Genomic DNA, 12,732 nt, shown 5'->3' with positions numbered 1-12,732 from the left:
TACTCACACAGTCCAAAATACTTAATCACATTTCTGAGACATTAGGACACCTTTTTATGCATTCAGTTAAAGATTATTAGCAGTGTGTGTTTTACCTTACATAGAGATCTGGATAAGTAGAAATTCTCAAAATTCCTTTTTAGTCCTATATGTTATGTTAGTTGTCTGTGGGTTTTTTGCAGCATACCTGATTTCATGCACATGCTTTTTAGGTAGAAACAATTTTTGATCTTTTGGACGATAGCATTTAAGATTTCTGTTCTTTTTCTCAAAACCAGTTTAAAGTTTTTTGTTTTTTTTTAATTTCCCCTTCTAAATTATAGTTGGATGAACAGAACTATGTTTTTTACCCTATGCTCACACCTTGCAAAACCAGAAAAGAGTTTTGTTAGCAAACTTGGTTTTCTTATGTCTATCTTGTCTTGTGTTTGAATAGTCACTTTAAAAGTGATTTCTGTTCTGTTTTTTCTTTCTGTGCATTTCATTTGAATATGTTTCATTTTCTCGCTTTACTTTTTTTGCCTTCCAGACAGAGTTTAGCGATAGAGTTTGTTTGTTCTGGCAGTTGTTAAACTTCATTTCAGCTGCTGGATATAATTTGCACAATGTAGATGCAGAGAATATCCTGGCAATAAACATACTTGCATTTTATAGAAGTCTTTCCCATCTGCAGATTGCACATAAATCGTGTATATGGTGGAAGTTAATCTGCGTCTGCCTGTCTTTGTGGAAGTCGTTATGAGCCACCTTCCCTGACTAAACTCTCCCAGCCATCTGTAGCTGCCCCAGTGTGACTCAGTGCTTTGACTTGTATTTCCCCCTTATGATTTGAGTCACCTGTGAAATGAAACAGTTTTTTTTTTTTTTTTAATTTCCAGCAATACGATTTCTCAGGGAGTTTGGTTCTTCTCTACTGCCTGCAGCGTGTTTTGCTGCACCATGTGCTTCATGGTGAAAAATTACCCTCTCTGTTTCCACTGACACTCAGCATGTGTCTCTGCTGTCCTGCAGATGGTAGATGGCAGTTCAGAGCAAATAAATCTTGTTGCAGTTCCCTAACTGGATGGCAGATGGCATCAGAGTAGTTGGTGAAAGATGAATGCCAATTTGACCCATCTCCTGCTCTGTCGTACTGGCATCGTCCTGGAAGCGCGTACCCATCCTTTCTGTTAGTAAATGCTATTTAGAATAGTAGCTACGATACAGATATTTATTTCCTGGATAAATCTACATAAGCCAGCTTTATAAAAATGGCTCCTTTGAATGTTTGGAGGCCTCATGAAGTTTGTATTTTGATGCATGCTTTTCAAGCCAGCAAATGGCCTTGTCTCCTCAGCTGCTCCTTTTCTCTTGTGCCAGAACAGCTGTTTGTGCAGCTACGTACCTACGTGCAGAACCAGCTCAGGGAAGTGATGCAGCCGAAAAGTAACTGGGATTTTTCTTTCCAGGGTGGATTGTTTCACTGTAACTACCCAAATATGCACGCAAGTACAGCAGAAAGATGTGGAATGGAGCCCGGGAAGAACTGGGCAAGGGGTAGCGTGGCATCACGCAGGCTTAGTGTCCCTGAGCCCTAGGTTTAGCTTTTGTTCGCCAGGTTGTTTAACAGGCTACCTAGAACCAATCCATTTGACAATGAAAAAAAACCATAGTCTCTAAGTCCTAATCAAGACTTAAATGTAATTTTTCCTTAGTCCAAGTCCATTATTAGTCTTTAGCATAAATGACTGACTGAATTTTGCTGAAAAGCAGGGCATTTCTTCAATAGCTACCATTTTATCTTCTTTTACAACAGGTTAATTGACTTTCTTCCTATTCTTTGTTAGAGCCTAGGTATATCTTAAAATTGAAACATAATGAAAATTGTTGCCTTTTCAGAACATGTTTACTTCTAAAAAGTCTCTAATATTTTGGGCCTGTTTAGGGACACTGAAGGCTTAATATTTTCTACATTTTTAGCCTGGCAAGGGGTAACAAGATAGTTTGTGTTTGCTCAATCAGAAAGATCATCTGTTTGTTTTGTTTCTTTCCCCTCAGGCCAGAAGGGGAAATGTGTACTGGCAGCTTGTGCCAAAAAATTCTGGGGTTGTGGTGAATCTGTGTTGTGATTTTGATAAATTACTTGGACTCTTTATTAAATCTTATCTATGCTTTCTTTTTTTCCCTCTCAGCGGGTAAATGTCTGTTGTAATTTCTTTTCTTGCTGCTCCTGTCTTTTATGACATTCTTCCTCTTAACTCATCACTTTTTCCTAGAATGAGAAAGCTGATCAAAAACATTCTGGTTTTGAGTGCTGAGTGGATTTAAAAGTATAATTAGCTTCTGAGACCTTGAGATTAGCAAGCTAGATAGTTACAAGTGACTCCTCCTTATTTTTATTTGCTTTTTTAATGGTATATGTTTTCAAAGATCTATGTCACTATTTTGAGGAGATTGATTTCTTTTTCTTTTTCTTTTTCTTTTTCTTTTTCTTTTTCTTTTTCTTTTTCTTTTTTTAACTCTTGAGCACTGCTGATGAGATGTTTGAATTTCAGTGACGGTATCTTGCTTTCCCATTAGTTGGCTTTGTGTATTTTTCTGCTGTGCAGAACCCCGAGTTCTTCTCAGGGAGAGAAATGTTGTCATATTCTTGAAACATTTGCATGCTTTTGATTTGTTTTTATTTGGAATGAAAGATGAAAATGAAGTGCACACGATTGCTTAAAATATGAAATGTACTTCTTTCTTGTAGGGATGAACCTCAAAACTCAGAACAAGGATTCCTTGGAAGATGCTATTTCTAACTCTCCAGATCCAAGTAAGCAGAAGGAAGGTTTGTAAAACAAGTTTACATAGGGGGGAAGATAGGAAAAGGGCATGTGCATGTCTAGAAGCATCAGGAGGTGGTAGGCAAGAAATTGGGAAGCCGACTTGGCTTTTGGCAGGAGTTTTGCTCTGCAGTAACTGGCAGGATCTCCCTGTATTGTGTAGCTCACTGGGATTGTGGTTCTACAGCTCTTAAGAATATCCAAAACTGGTTGTCATGTTACTTCCACAGTTCTTTCCTTACCAGACACTATTATGCAAAAACTTGCTGAACTCTTATCTGCTTCCCAGTATGAAAGGTTTGCTTGGCGCCAGCTAATTGAAGCGGAAGTAGTACAGTCAGTTTCTGCATTTGGTACCATTTACTGAGAAATATGTGCCTTCATCAAATACAGAAACAAGTGTGCGACTGCTTAAGAAAACATTTTCTTTGTAGCAGTCTGTCTTGTATAATTTTCTTGTGCAGTGTTCTGCTCATTAATGTTAACATCTTCATTATAAAATATTTTTTTATCTTTAAGATCTCTGTGACAATAAGTTGAGAACTAGCAATTGGCTGAGTGCCTTGATACAGGTTGATTGAGGCAGGTCAGAATGTGGCACAGTAGTGAACTGATGATTTGATATAATTTAGTTGGCTTTCACTTTTTAATGTCTGGTTATAGATCTCCAGAATCCTGAAATTGCAACATAACTCTGGGAAAGGGTGTAGAAAAGGAATGCTTTCCAAATTACTATTTTTCTCATCTTCCCACCCCTCTGGATCTGTCTTCTGTTTTTATAACTCTAGAAATACTCCCCTTTCTGCTGTTGTACTATGCCAGAAACAGGCCAGTCTGTCATTCCTTCTCTCCCCATCCCTAGCTCCTTCTGCAGTTATCTAGGACGCAAAGCTGGTCTGGTTTTCTTGTTCAGACTTGGAATGTTGATCTGGTTTTGTTATTTATAATCTATAACTGCACCTGACTTGCTATAATTTTGGCAGAGCAGTGGCTATGTCAGCTCTAGCTTTCAATCAACTGAAAATTAAACATATTAACTTTGAATCCCATTTGCATGGTGGGATTAAATTAGCATGTGCACTGCATTGTTTAACAAACTCTGTCTCTTTCTCTCCCTCCCTTCTTTCCCTCTTACTTTCCTGTTCTATTTCCATTCCACCCTTTTTTTGTCCCTGTTGACTTTATGCCAACTCTGCACTTGTCCCTCATTCTTTTCAACTTTCCTCTTCACATGTTTCTCTCATCTCCCTCTGCACCCTGATTCTTATGGGTGACCATATATGCCCCCGTTGTCTCCCCTGCCAATTATACAACGAGGCAGTTCTGACGCTGTCTGCTCCCCCCGTAGTGCCAGGCTTCTGTTGTACAGTTGGAGTGGACTGGAAATCTCTTACTACTCCGGCATGTCTCCCTCTTACCACGGACTACTTTCCCGACCGTCAGAGTCTGCAGAACGATTACACCGAGGGCTGCTACGATCTCCTCCCCGAAGCTGACATTGACAGGTTTTCCAGCACCTTCTCTGTAATGTATCTTGAACCGAATCAAAATGCTTAAGGCGCAGTTGATGGAAGAGGAGTGCTTTGGAGTCTGTACAAGAGGAGGATGAATTGCCAACATAGTTGGCAGTGGAATACTTAATTTTCCCTTTTCAGTGGTAACTTTGCACCTTTTCTGATGTTACCATCTGACAGTATTGTTTTCAGCAGATTTTATGCTAGAAGTGGTTTCAGTCCAGAATTTTACGTCTCTTTGCTTTTTGTTCTGTTTTTTTAATCAAAAAAACAACCCCAGACTATCACCTTTGTTAATCTGTTTTCCAGCAAGTATTTTAGAACTGCTAAATGAACAAATGTGCGTGTGTACACAATATATATATATATAAGATGCTTATTCCTACTTCTAGAGATATTTAGTTGAAAGCATTTTGGAGGAAAGCAGTGTTAATGGGATAAAGAGAGCTTCTGAGCTTCTCTTGCAAGTCTCTGGTAACTCTTCTTTAATTGCTTTGTCTTTCTGAAGCTGTGTCAGCTTTTTAAACATCTTTCAAGCTTTCCACAATTTATAAAGCATCAGACAAACCTCTGCATTTTGCTGCTTTGCGGGGAAAATACAAAAGCAGTAGTCAAGGTGCCTGAAACACTGAATCCTGCTAGTAAATAGCAGGATTAAAGAAATGCCATGTCCCTTTACAGCAGGAGGGCAAAGTTCAGGAGAGCAGAAGTAGATGTAATGACGTAGTGACGTGGAGGCTCTCCTCATCTTAGCTGCTGGTTGGTGCTTGAAGTGTCTTAATCTGTCTCTGYTCTAGACTTGCCTCTCTGGGATAGAGTGAAGCCCCCACACTTGTGATTCTGGGTTCCGCTGAACATTTACAAAGTGTGCTGAGATTCTCTGGAAAGTGCTATAAAAGTGATCATTGCTAAATTTATCGGAAGTTTAACAACTGTTATAAGCAAATCTTTTTTTAGATTCAGCGTTTAACTCATTTCAAAACTGCTTTCAAAGGCATTAATAAATATTGCCAGACAGCTAACCATCACCTGTTATAAACAACAGAAAGGTACTCGTTCTTCTTTACAGTTCCTGAAGGTTGGTTTCCTCAGGCAGAGGGCTCCACTCGCACAGATCCCAGTGCAAGAAGAATCCTCGGTCAGGAAAGGCAGAGCTAAGAATAGGTGGATGCTCAGCTTCCTTATTCTAGTCTCCTTCTTAACCTTTGTGTTCAGGAGAGATGAGGAAGGGGTGCAGATGACAGCCCAGCAGGTGTTTGAGGAGTTCATTTGTCAGCGTCTCATGCAAGGCTATCAAATTATTGTGCAATCCAAGCCACAGAAACCAGCCACGACCGTGCCGCCCCCCCTCAGCAGCAGTCCCCTTTACAGCAGAGGTGAGTGACTTTGCACTGACAATGCAGCCTTTTGTCCTTCTCTCCTTCCACCAGTGCCAGTAACCTCCACGAATCAGGCGCAGATAGTCCTTTTAGCTCTTTGTTTCTTCTCATTTTGTTAAATGACRGTCTTCGGAGGTAGAGAACCAGATGTGAGGCAGCACAGACAACTAAGTGCACCTTCAAGGAACAGGTGCAGGATAGAGGAAAAGGAGCCTTTTGACTGTGATTTTAAAAAAAGAAAAAAGACTAATATTCGTAGGGGTGACCCCAAATGAAATATGGCTTGAGTGCCGTTTGGGCGAACACATCTTAAACACAATTCACATGGCAACTGTAGAGCAGGCACGTCTCTATAAGAAGACAGACCAAACCCTCCAAAATGTATTTATCTGAAAGTTAGCCTGGAAATAATTTCCTAACTCTAAAATAGCTGAAAGTCCCAGGTGAGCAGATAAAGCTTCACTGTCCTAAAACCGTGATTCAGCTACACCTGGTTAGACCCCAGAGGACTAGGAGTGGGTTGAAAGGGTCTCATATTCCCTTGAGAGAATCTGACTGTACTATTTGACTTCAGACTTTTTTTTTTTTTTAATATTCCCTAGACAAGTCAGAGTTCATAGAGAAGGGAATACACACAAACAGGATGTAGTTGTTATTCTCTGCTTTGGGAATGAGCAGCAAAGGCTCCTTTGGTAAAGTGTCGAGCTTAAGTGGCTAATTCCAGGAATGAAGCACAGAGAGGAAGGGAAAGCGGAGCTCAGCTTTGCCATCGTATCCACCAGTTTCTCAGCACTTCATATTGTCTGCTGTCCAGTTGCCTTTCCCAGGGAAAGTCTATGCTGGTGGTGTACGAATTGCAAATGCCCTTCATCTTTGGTTGTGTCATTAACAAATGTTAATTGTAAGAACATAAGGCTCATGATGCAAACAGCTCTTAGAAAAGATGACCTGAAAGATGGCTCTTAGTTTATGTCTGAGTTGAGAAACCCAATCCTGGAGTCTTTTTCTATGGATGCGGTTTGTTGACAATGTTATGACTGTTGCAGTAAGCTTAAAAAGGTGCATGTTTTGCTTTCTTACAATTAGGTCTTGTATCAAGAAATCGGCCAGAGGAAGAAGATCAGTACTGGCTGAGCATGGGCCGTACTTTCCACAAAGTAACATTAAAAGACAAAATAATTACTGTGACTCGGTACCTGCCGAAGTGAGTATCCCTTTAGTAGAACAGTTTGCTATTAAATGTTCAGATGAACATGCTTTTCCAACTATCTGTACTTGCTTGAAAGAATGTACCAGAGAGCCTTCTCTCTCTTTAGGAGAAGAAAGAGAAGTACTGCTATTGATGATGCTGAAATTAAGGTTTGCTTTGTCTCTCTTAGGTATCCATATGAATCTGCTCAGATAAACTACACATACAGCTTATGTCCCTCGCACTCTGACTCGGAATTTGTCTCTTGCTGGGTAGAATTTTCCCATGAGCGACTGGAAGAGTACAAGTGGAATTACTTGGATCAGTATATCTGTTCTGCTGGCTCTGAGGATTTCAGGTGAGATCTCCTTTTCCATCCAGACTGTTCTGTGTCCTAATTTCCTTTTTTCTTTTTTGACCTAAAATTTCTTTAACAAGTTCAGCCTACGAAAGCTCGGTACTCCAGGGAGAGTAGCTGGCCTGATTTCACTTGTATGCTGCTAGCAGCTTTGTTACCCTCGCATGAGTGTATCAGCCTTGCTGTTGCATTATCTGATCTTTGATACAAAGTCTTGATCACAAAATTAAGTATGAACTATATTTCCCTCTCCTACAAATACAAAGAAATATGATGTTTTGCACCCCTCAGATGCTTTTCTTGGCTTCTTACTCATTTCTGTATCTGACTCAAAACTTCCATTTAGTTTTGAAACTGTTGGAGGCTTGTTTGAGTCCTAGGCTTAGCCTGACTGTAATCATACTCCTAAACTATTTAGGCCAGGCTTTCTCATTGGCCATGTGGAATATCTCTGATAGTGTCAGTAGCCTTTTTGATATCTTCTCAAAACAAAGCCAGTCTTTTTGTATCTTTGTTTCTTTTCAGGTCTCAACCTGTTTCTGTGGCCCTAACATGTACCTTTGAAATTCCTTTTTCTTTGCTTATTTCTGGAGGAAAAGCCTTTGTAGCCTACCTCTTTCAGAAAAGGAGGTGTATGCCTATGATATAACTATTTTGAAGATGGGCTTGTGTTCTCTTCTGCGTATCAGTGTGTTGGAATACTTCCCAGTGGTATTCATCCTGCTGGCCGTTCCATTGCGTGGCCTGCTCTTTCTCACACAGGGATAGCGACATTCTGCTGTGCTTGCTGAAATTCACAGCCGATAGATATACGTTTTACTGACTGTAAAATCCTTCCTAGGAAGCTGTGGTGAACTCTGTCCTGTCTGTCTTCCATGTTCCTTCCTTCAGCCTTATCGAGTCACTGAAATTTTGGAGGACCCGCTTTCTGCTGCTGCCTGCCTGCATCAGTGCCACAAAACGCATTATGGAAGGAGAAGTGCATTGCGATGTATATGGAGACAAGCCGCGCTCTGATGAGGAGGAGTGGCAGCTCCTGGATGGCTTCATTCGCTTTGTGGAGGGTTTGAACCGCATTCGTCGACGCCATCGGTCTGACAGAATGATTCGAGTGAGTCAACTTTTAGCTGGGTGAGAAACTGAGTATAGGTGACACCTTTGTCCTCTTGCAGTCCTTTGCCATCCGCTGAGTTTATCTGCATGGTCTAATGAAGCATTAGCAGACATACTTGAGCCAACTCCAAACGAAACGGGATGTATGTGTGTGCATGTGTTTGTGTCTGTACGTACAGCACAGTCCCATGCTGATGGACAAACTATTTCAGAGCTGAAATAGTACAGCCACGTTAGCACCTTGCTACTCCCAAACTACTGAAACTAATTAAATTTGCCAGGAATGGGTATCCCCCCATGCTGCCGTGACTGGAACTAGAAATGGAACAGAGTTTGCTCACTCAGGGTGCAAACGCTTCTGCACAGCGTACTGTGTCGTAGCCTGTTGGAGCTCTGTTTTCTCCTCAGCTGGTCTGCTCTTGGCACAAGTCTGGTGCCACCTCTTTGCAAACGTGCGTTGCCTTGTGTTGCGGTTATGGTTAGCCCGTGCATGCTATTGCAGCTTGTGGTGCAGATCATCGCTGAGAAGGAATTTTTGAGGGAGTGGAGCTGGTAACTTCTCCTAGCTGCGCTGGCTGTGTGCTGCACGCTTAGGAAAAGGAATGTGAAGAGAGAGCTCTACGGCTGAATTCCTGGGGAATAGTTTTAAGGCAGCCATCAAAAACTAGTTGAGGTGTATCAAATTCTCTTCAAATTCACCTACTGAATGGAGTGACTTATATCAGAGCAAAGCCACTTTTATTTATAGAACAGTATCCCTTTTATTTGGAGAACAGCATCCATATAAGACACTAGGCTGGTCCATTTCTCATGTACCTGTGGTTTAACTCCCTTTTTAAAGGTGCCTATTAAAGCCCTGCTGACATGAGGTGTTGCGTCCTTGCTTATTACTTAAGCCTGGCTTGACTAGGTCTGTGCTTCCATTTCTCCTTCTTTAGAAAGGCTCTGCCATGAAAGGATTGCAGATTGCGGGTCCAATTCCTACCCACTCTCTGGAGCAGGCTGGGCCTCCCATTGGGAAGAAAGGAACCTCGGCCCTCTCAGCCCTGCTGGAGATGGAAGCCAGTCAGAAGTGAGTCCCTGCGACCAGGCTGCGTGAAGCGCCCCAAAATATCCTTCCTACTTATCTTCCTTCTGTACTGGCTAAAGCAGATTAGGACAACTTTGCCTTGCAAAAAAGGGATTTGGGATCCTGCTGCTTTAGTATCCTTGAAGCTGAGCTGGGGAAATACTGGGCATTTCCAGGGATTTTCTTGTATTCTGTTTCCGTAACAGAATGAATACCAGAGACGGGGAAAGAAGAAAGAGGCTAGAGAAGTGCATTTCTAGTAACTTAAAAGGAGCTCATTTTCACGTAGCATCTCAGTGCATCACACATCAGAGTCATCCGTTTCTGATTTGCCATCATAGTTGTATCATGTATGAAGAGCTTAGCTGGGACAAAAGTGTGCACAAGTATTCCATACCCATAGAGTAGTCTCAGGGTAAACATTGGGTAATGAATATAGCCAATCTGTAAAGAAAATACGTTGTTTGGACTGATAACATCTGTTGAAATGCCTGTGGAATTTGAGATTCTTCTATGATGGTTCAAACAAGCTCAAAATTACTAATCCCAGATATGCTGAAAACGCATCTTAAAACACTGGTCTGTTGCTGTTAAATGTGTAAAAGATTTGAATATTTTTTAATTATGAGGTAGTATTACATATGCATAAGAAAACTGAGTAAGTTCAAGGATCCATGTTGTATATGTGGGGTAGAAAGTACTTGAGAAACATTGGACTGACTCTGTGCTTCGGAGTACAGGGAAGCAAATGTCTGAAAATACAGTAGTACCCCTCTGCAACAGGGGCCTTGAGGCAGAGGCTGCCCTGGAGCACACTGGAACAAACTCGATTCCTTCCTTTGCTTCAGGACCCTGGGGGAGCAGCAAGCAGCAATGCTGTCTGGGAAGAGCTCTGGGCAGCCTTCGGAGAGCGGGAGCATTGCCATCACGCCCACCTATATGGACAGCCCTCGTAAGGTAAAGACTTTCTGGTCTTTGTTCAGCTGCTATTTTTATGTGAGAATTTCTCAAATAATTGGATTATACAAAGGAAAAAACAGATTACTGCTCTAAGCGTATGGCTGCAGCACACCATATCTTATTATCTGATCATGCAAGGACTGGGGCTGTACCTGGAATGTCCTTAAGCCTTTGTGTGCGATGGCATAAAGAGAGGTTTGGGCGCAGCCATCCTTCAGTTCTTTGTTAAAACTGTGGCAATGAGATCAAAACCCTGGGATACTACCTCGGCATTCTTTGCTAATTTAAATGGCATTTGTTAATTCCTCCATTTTCTTTTCTGGCAGCATATTTAATTTCAATTGGTGTTTGGTTTTAGATTAAGAAATACAGTGCTGACTGCATCTATATGGATGCTGTCTTGCAGACCAAAATTAAGCTCTAGACCTTGGTTGTATGAAGCTTCAGTGAAATTTTAACAGCAGGAACCCCAGGTACTTACTTCTGTTTGGAGGAGAGGACGTATTCCTGGGTGATGTTTTATATGTCATTCCTTTTCTGACCAGACTCCAGGCTGGAGAAGACTGTCTTCCTGGAGCTCTCTTCAGACACTTAGAGAAGGCTGTGCTATCCCTTAGCCTTCCTGTCAACTGCCCTGTGAGTGACATGAGAACCAAATTTTCACCTTCATGTCCAACCAGAAAGATTTGTTTTTGTGTTTTTTTTTTTTTTTCTTTTTTTTTCCCCTGTATTCTGGCATGGAGATTCTCCAGCAGGAGTAACAAGGAACTGAACCAAGATACAACACTTAAAAGTATGACCTGTCTTTGGATTCAACAGCTGAAGTATTGCAAAGAAAAAGTTCTCCGATTCCCACTATTAACTGTCTGGATGCTTACCCATCTCTTTCAGTATTGCTCTCTTAGCATCTGATATTTCAACATCCAACCTTTTGTGTACAGGAAGTCCCTTCATGACTGGTGCATTAGCACCACCACAAGGGACGTATTACATTATTCCGGAGACCTGGATATTGCTAGCTGAAGCGGTAGACTAATTGCAGTCATCTTAGTAATAAACACCTATTTGTTTTGGAAACTTTCTCATTTTGCAACGGAAGAGACGAGGAGCAGGTCATTCTAGCCTTGGAAAAAGTAGGTGCAGAAATTGAGTTTTAGAGGCATGTTTGCAGACTTCCGGATCCTAATTCATGCTTTGCATTTTCTTCTTTTACCATTTAGGAAGATGAACTTCCTCAAACTTCCTTCTTTAAATAGAGAAATTATAAATGTCTCTTTCTACAGCAAAACTGGTGAAAATGCCACATCAGACACAGGACAGAAGAATAGTGTGGCGAGTTGTTCTGCGTAGCAGAGGGAAAAAGGCAAAACTTGGCTTTCTGGGCAATGGCTGCTGTGTACTGGCACAGTAGTGTGTTAGAAACAATATAACAGACCTTGTGCTATGAACAAGTGCTGTTCTCTGTAATTTTAAAAGTAACTTTGTTAAAAAGCCTCCCTAGAAGGCTACTGTAAGATCTGGAAGAGCGTGTTGTTATCAGTTGACAGCCTTTCACAGGCCGGTAGTGAGCGCTGCTATAAACAATTACACACAGGGACCTGGAGGACAGCAGATGGGATCTCCAAATTGATGGCACTCGCTGGAAAGGTTCCAGTGAGCAGATAGCCTTATTGGGCAACTTTGTGCTTGCTCGGAGACATCAGCAAGTGTGTGCCTCCTGCTTCCAGGACATGCAACCACTTTAGGGTTCATCAGCAGTATGTCTGTTGGCTGTCCAGAGACTGCAGCCCAAGCACTGACAAATTGTCAGAGCTGTGTGCCCTGTCAGCAGCCAAGGGAACAAGTGCTCTTCCAGGTTGCTATTCAGTGCTGGAGCTGGTCCAAAACAAAAGTGAACCACCGTCTCCAGCTCTTCTGTTTCAGAATAGCATTGACAAGTCACTTCAGCAGGCAGTTATTGGGCAATATGGAGTGATTTAACACAGTGAGTTAGCTTGATGCGTAAACTGTTTGGGGAGTCTTTGTCCTTACAGATACCGGTTGCCTGCTCTGTTTCTGCACTGCGTAAGTTGCCAGCCCTGTACCCTGGCATGAATTCTTTGCAGAAAATGTTTTATACATACGTACCAGGGTGAGCATCCTCTTAACTGCAGGCTATAGACAAAATGTTTTGCCTAGGGAACAGAACAGAGAATTGCAAATAGGGAACAAAAACCTAGCTGGGTTCCAGTGCAGTGTCTTGTGTGATAAGAGAATGGTGATGTATTTTAGAATAGTAGTAGGGGATAAATTCATCCTGGGTTTGTAAGTAGGCAGGGAACATAGGATAGGCAGCGCGTGCTT

General features: G+C 41.7%; 1 protein-coding gene across 11 annotated transcripts in view; it reads left to right on the top strand.

The window, feature by feature from the left end:
• Window positions 1-12,732, top strand: part of DEPDC5 (DEP domain containing 5) — a 49,489-nt gene that overhangs the window by 21,990 nt on the left and 14,767 nt on the right. For 6 of the 11 annotated variants that reach the window (XR_003255076.1, XR_003255075.1, XM_026075120.1 and 3 more), the window contains exons 25-32: window positions 2,732-2,812; window positions 4,129-4,312; window positions 5,537-5,697; window positions 6,787-6,904; window positions 7,080-7,247; window positions 8,139-8,358; window positions 9,299-9,432; window positions 10,278-10,386. Coding sequence is in view for 9 of the 11 variants with exons in the window: in XM_026075120.1 (XP_025930905.1) it covers window positions 2,732-2,812; window positions 4,129-4,312; window positions 5,537-5,697; window positions 6,787-6,904; window positions 7,080-7,247; window positions 8,139-8,358; window positions 9,299-9,432; window positions 10,278-10,386 (1,175 nt within the window). In the remaining 2 variants the exon portion in view is untranslated. The remainder of the gene's footprint in view (window positions 1-2,731; window positions 2,813-4,128; window positions 4,313-5,536; window positions 5,698-6,786; window positions 6,905-7,079; window positions 7,248-8,138; window positions 8,359-9,298; window positions 9,433-10,277; window positions 10,387-12,732) is intronic. The other 5 variants (XM_026075126.1, XM_026075125.1, XM_026075123.1 and 2 more) reach the window with 3 other exon arrangements.

This window comes from Apteryx rowi, unplaced genomic scaffold, assembly GCF_003343035.1.
Source record: "Apteryx rowi isolate R43461 unplaced genomic scaffold, aptRow1 scaffold_40, whole genome shotgun sequence".
NCBI classification, from domain to species: Eukaryota; Metazoa; Chordata; class Aves; order Apterygiformes; family Apterygidae; genus Apteryx; species Apteryx rowi.
Note: the sequence above shows the minus strand (reverse complement) of the source record. Positions and strands in the feature narration are given on the sequence as shown.